Genomic DNA, 6,126 nt, shown 5'->3' with positions numbered 1-6,126 from the left:
TACATGGGTGTGGGTATCTGGCTAATGATTGGCCGAAGTGGGTTTCCAGGCTTGTGTGTCTTGACATTTCCATACGCATATCCAGGTTTATATTCCCCAATGATCTTTGGCAGGTGGAGTCTGGATTTCTTGGCGTTCACAGTTTCGATCAGTTTGTTGACCTTTGCTTTTAATTCTGCTGTAGTGTCCTTCATTACCCTTTGGAACTTAGTTTGGTCAGAGAGTATGATGTTCATTTTCGCCAGATATTCGTCTTTTTTAAGAATGACATATATTGGCGACTTGTCACCTCTCCTGACAACTATCTCCTTGTTCTCACGAAGGCTTTTAGCTGCCGCTTTAAGCTCGGGGGACAGTATGGTGCTTCTGTAATTGCCTCAGTTCTTTCCTCCTTCTGCAATAAGTTCTGCTTGTAAGGTATATTTGGTAGTGACCTTCTTTTGTGTCTCGAGGTCGAATATGTCGTCCAACAGAATTTCCAACTCTACTTTCCAGGCCATCTCACTCGGTCTGGACATAACATGACAGTTTATGCCCAGATTTAGGAGAGTGACTTGGTCCTCAGTGAGGTTAATTCCTGCAAGGTTCAGGACGCCATCTCTTGGTCGTGGAATTGCCATAGGTCCTCCATATAATGTTGTTAGTTTCTTGATAATCCTTGTTTCAGTGCTGAGGTGATGTTGGTCTGTGAGGATGTCGAGGTGTTGTTCAATGTCCTATTAATACCACCTCTTGTTCTGTCTTGTGTTGATGAAATTAATACCCTATTAATGCCACCTCTTGTTCTGTCTTGTGTTAATGCCACATCACCCCTTCCACCTCACTCAAATGTAGATATAAAATCGGAGATGCGTAAGTTCTATTCAGTTGTGTATTTGTGAACTAAAGTCTTTGAAAATGTAATAAGTTTTACGAAACGCGCTTGTGTCGCGTCAGACTAGAAATAAAAATGAATTTTGGAGAACTGATTTTTGATTTACCTCCAACAGTGAAAAGAAATGTACGAAAGATTGAGAATATTCGTTTTAGAATTATTAATCTTACTTTTTCGGTCATATTTAATAATATATATATATATATATATATATATATATATATATATATATATATATATATATATATATATATATATATATACATATATATATATATATATATATATATATATATATATATATATATATATATATATATATATGATATATATATATATATATATATATATATATAAGATATATATATATATATATATATATATATATATATATATATATATATATATATATATATATATATATATATATATATATATATATTTATATAGATTATATTGTTATACCTTAGGGCGGACGTGTAAGACCGCCGTAACCGACCTCCCATCTTCAAAACTAACCATTCGTCCAAACTGATCTGTTATTTTAATACTTACTTTCTCCAACGTGTTAGTATTTAATGTTTTGTACACTAGGGGATGAGCCCCTTTAGAATATGAGTCATGATAATTGATTGCATCTAAGATATTTACAATTTGCCCCCTGTATCGATCCGGCTCGATGACGTCACTATAAATGAGTAAATAGTCACAACCTCCGTCATTGTCAGGGGGGAATGAGGCCACGACCTTGGAGGCTGTTGTAATGTCATCTGATTTTGCCCGATAAATGGTGTATTTGCGACTGCTGTCAAAACCAAGTACATTAGCTATTCTGTGTTTAAATTGAAGGCTGAGAGAATATAACGAACCAGTGCCTTCATTGTTAAGAGTGGAGGCTAGTAATACTCGCTCTAAGGATTGATCATAGGTGAGGATTGGTTCTCTTTCTGAGAAGTATATTTTGAAATCACCTCTGAAACTTAGTTTCATGTCGGTGATTATTTGCCGGCTAAACTCACCCGTGATGAATGTGATGTTTCTGGATAATATGTTGGTTTTGGGGAGGAAGGTGTAAATAAGATGTTCTGGGCTTTTAGAAAGAGTTCCTCGTTTAAAAGTAGCATAGACGTCTATGCCAGACTCCCCTTCATCCTTGATGATGGCGTTAATTCGTCTGGGTAGGAGTATGTTGACTAAGGCCACTTCATGTTTAATGGAAGAGTTTAAATGTAGTGTGGGGATGGTGTTTGTAAATGCTGAACTTGTGTTGTTGTATATATCTTCTTGGTCGAGACTAGTAAGGTGTATGTAATGTTCCTCGGCCATTGTTCAGTTATGTACTGATTGGGGGGTGGGAATAAAACATTATTACTTATATTTTATTTTATTAATCTACAAAGGAAATATTACTTTTTAAAAGAATTACAACAGGGGGATTATTCCCCATAACAAATTACATATAAAGAACAGCAGCTGTTGGTGCTGCTGTCACCGCTGCTGCCGCTGCTGGAGCTGTTGGTACCGCTGACACCACTGCCACCGTTGATGGTACTGCTGCTGCTGCTGCTGCTGCCACCGCTGGAGCCGCTGTAGTTGGTGGTACTGCTGCCGCTGTAGTTGGTGGTACTGCTGCCGCTACCGTCACTGCTGCTGGAGCTGTGGTTACCGCTGACACCGCTGCCAGCGTTGATGGTACTGCTGCTGCTGCTGCTGCTGCTGCTACCGCCGCTGGAGCTGTTGGTACCGCTGACACCACTGCCACTGTCGTTGGCGGTGCTGCTGCTGCTACGGTTGCTGCTGCTACCACCGCTGTCACCACCGCCGAAGCTGCTGTAGATGGTGGTACTGCTGCTGTCGTCGCTGCTGCTGCTGTTACTGTCGGTGGTGGTGCTGCCACCTCTTCTTTTGTGGGGGGATGGTTACAGCTTTCGTTGTTTTTTCGGTGGGGAGGATAACAGGAATATTTCCTGTGACTCTCCATCGAGGATGGTGTCAATACGATGATTTGAGTGGGGGTCGAAGTCAATAGTGGTTTCGATCCGTCGTTTGGCTGTGGTAGATGTTGAGGGTGGAGGTGGAGCGGCGGTGGAGGTGGAGCTGGATGAGTACTCTTGTAGATGTCTCTTCTTCCTGGGGGTAGCTGGTGGTGCTGGTGGTGTAGAACGAGAAGAGCTTCCTGGGGTGGTGGCACCCTCCCCCTCCACTGCGTCTAGGGTGATAGTAAAACTATCACCCTCTCCCCTGGGATCATCAATCGGGAGGGGTACCTTTGATGGGGTAACAGTAGTGGGACGTTTGAGGATTACCAGCTCCTTGTTATGCTTGGTTAACTCGTTATTAAGAGAAATGAGCATGGGTCCGACGTCCTTGTGCCAGTTGTCCACGCCACCATGGGAAGCCCCTAGTCCATGGGGCACCACCAACCGAAACATGGTTGGGGTTCTTACCATAAGATTGCCAACCTTTGTTAAGGCGGTTTTGAGCCAAAACAAGCGGTTTTTGGCAGTATCCAGGGTGACATTGGTGATGTAGTGGATGTCGGCGGAAGACTGCACTTGCTCCTGAGCTATAGGGTTGGACTCGAAGGGTGCTCCTGCACCGAAAGCAGAAATTAGCGCCACTATGGTGGGGCGGAAGAACAACACTGGCTCTTCGACAATGTCTTGTCCGTCGGAGGGTAGGGGAGCTATTTTCACTTCAATGTCCCCTGGGGTAGACCGATAACGTATTGTGGCCCTGTTGACATTAGTCAGACATTCACGTTCCACACGGGCGTATTTATATGTTTTCCATATCACGCTCGCCAGCCCATAGGGACGCACAACGGCGGCGGGTAAGTCGTAGACGATAACATCACCGACCCCAAAGGCGTGGGTGCCGGTGATGTCGTTGTCTATTGACTTAATGGTTGATAAAGCCATGGCGGAGGGCGGCTGAGAGGAGCAAGTCGACGTCAACTATAGTGACCTGGAGCGATGGAGGGGGCCTTTAAATACACCTGTGTCCCCACCTGGAGGGAGAGGAATGTAGGGGTGTGGGGTAGAGGCCGCCTTCCTCACCTTAAAAGCCCATAGACACTCCGCCCAGTCTCGAAGGCTGTAATCTGAACTCGATGTTGGAAGGTTAATTTTTCCATTTGCCATATCTCTGTCTGGATTTCCTGGGATGAATATTCTTCATAACGATTCACCGTTTCTCCAAATTACTTAAAAACCCGTTCTGGAGGGGCACTCAACACAAGACGGTCATAACAATCCCACAATGCATATATCAATCTACATATGTGTTCGACATACTTGTAGTACCGCTGAGTAGCAACCAACTTCTTTAATAAGGGAGATTTGTCTTCTGCAGGTGTAGCTGGAGGTGGAGTGGGTCTAGAAGCTTGCTCCATGGTGGATATGCAACTGAATATGGTGGTCTTTAAGATGGCCTTCATATAGGTCTTCAATACGGCTCCCAATGGGGTCTCCTATGGATACCCCTCCCCCCTTTTAACTGTGATCTGGCGCGATAATTACGTATGAGGGTTGGGTCTATGCCAGCCATCCTCAGTAAAACCCTTACATCCTCCTTGTCAGTTGCCCTAAATTGTCCCTTAGTAAAGGCTAGAGTTTTAATTATATCTAAAATATTTAAATTTTGTACAGGTTTTAATAAATTTCCGCGACTATCCCATATCACCTGTTGGTTGTTTTGCCCAAACATGTTCAATAATGCTTTGACATGTGGAATTTCCTCAATTGTAAAATTCACATTATTAAGTTGTCCAGACTTGGATTTTGGGGGGTGATGGTGGCTTTATGAGGAGTGTGCCCAGCAACAATTAGTTGCATATCGGGTGGAAGGATGGAATGTCCCCTTTTTTTATTTATTTTTTTTTTTTTTTAAAGGCGATGCCTCCTTCACCTCATGCAGGAGGTGAAGGAGGCATTTGAGTAGAGTTCTGTGCTGCTTTTCACTTACGAGATGGAAAAGGATGGGAAGCTGCCCTTTCTAGATGTAACAGTCATGGAAAAGAGCGGAGGTTTCCACACTGCAGTCTACACTAAGGAAACGAACATAGGAATGTGCCTAAATGCCAACAGCGACTGCCCAGACAGGTACAAAAGGAGTGTTGTTAACGCATATGTCGACCGTGCTCTCAGCCACAGCTCAGAATGGAAGCAAGTCGACGAAGAACTCTGTAGGGTAAGGCAGGTCCTAGTCAACAACGGCTTCTCCAATGGTTTCGTCGAAGACATAATAAGAAGGAAAGTGAAACGCCATGCAACCTCTGAAGAGACAACTAACACAACACCTATACCCCCTATTAGACTATTTTACAGGAACTTCTTTTCCACAGCTCATAAAACGGAGGAAAGGGTCCTGAAAGATATTGTTAATAGAAACGTTATCCCTACAGACAAAAATCAGAGGATACAACTGACGATTTACTATAAAACCAGAAAAACGGCCAGCCTACTCATGAGAAACTCTCCAGACACAAAACAGAACGCTTTAAAAGAGACTAACGTCGTCTATGCCTTCAAATGCCCTCTTGGGGACTGTAAGCTCCAAAAACCCCAGTATATAGGCAAGACAACAACATCTCTTTCTAGGCGTTTAACGATGCATAAGCAACAGGGCTCCATTAAGGAACATATAATCTCTTCCCACAACCAAACCATCGCCAGAGAAATCCTAGTAAACAACACAGAAATCATCGATAGATACAGCGATAGCAGGCGGCTTGACGTTTGCGAGGCACTACACATCAAGAAGTCAACAGCCAATTAATGCACAACTATATTCTACCCACCTCAAGACTCCGCTCCAATATAGAAGCATCAAGAAATATGGACCACTAGGCTTTCTACAAACAATTCTATTCAATACCCATTGTTTCGTGTTCTGTCTTGTGTTGATGAAATTAATAGCCTATTAATACCACCTCTTGTTCTGTCTTGTGTTGATGAAAATAATAACCTATTAATGCCACCTCTTGTTCTGTCTTGTGTTAATGCCACATCACCCCTTCCACCTCACTCAAATGTAGATATAAAATCGGAGATGCGTAAGTTCTATTCAGTTGTGTATTTGTGAACTAAAGTCTTTGAAAATGTAATAAGTTTTACGAAACGCGCTCGTGTCGCGTCAGACTAGATATAAAAATGAATTTTGGAGAATTGATTTTTTATTTACCTCCAACAGTGAAAAGAAATGTACGAAAGATTGAGAAAATTCGTGTTAGAATTATTAATCTTACTTTT

The 6,126-nt window shown here is 42.5% G+C and overlaps 1 protein-coding gene across 1 annotated transcript; it reads right to left on the bottom strand.

The window, feature by feature from the left end:
• Positions 1-2,310: 2,310 nt before the first annotated feature.
• LOC138365773 (sericin-1-like) lies at positions 2,311-4,313 on the bottom strand. Its single transcript, XM_069326230.1, has 2 exons — positions 4,171-4,313; positions 2,311-2,776 (listed from the first exon to the last, which is right to left on the bottom strand). Exons 1-2 carry the CDS (start codon positions 4,311-4,313, stop codon positions 2,311-2,313), a joined length of 609 nt encoding a protein of 202 aa, XP_069182331.1.
• Between the last annotated feature and the right edge of the window lie 1,813 nt (positions 4,314-6,126).

This window comes from Procambarus clarkii, chromosome 2 (genome assembly GCF_040958095.1).
Source record: "Procambarus clarkii isolate CNS0578487 chromosome 2, FALCON_Pclarkii_2.0, whole genome shotgun sequence".
NCBI lineage: Eukaryota > Metazoa > Arthropoda > Malacostraca > Decapoda > Cambaridae > Procambarus > Procambarus clarkii.
This window is presented reverse-complemented; position numbering and strand designations above follow the sequence as displayed.

Excerpts from the sequence above, each read along its gene's own strand:
- LOC138365773 (XM_069326230.1), bottom strand. The coding sequence starts at position 4,313 with ATGAAGGCCATCTTAAAGACCACCATATTCAGTTGCATATCCACCATG. Across the intron at positions 2,777-4,170 it reads GCTACTCAGCGGTACTACAA|AAGAGGTGGCAGCACCACCA; the intron begins GTATGTCGAACA and ends CCCCCACAAAAG.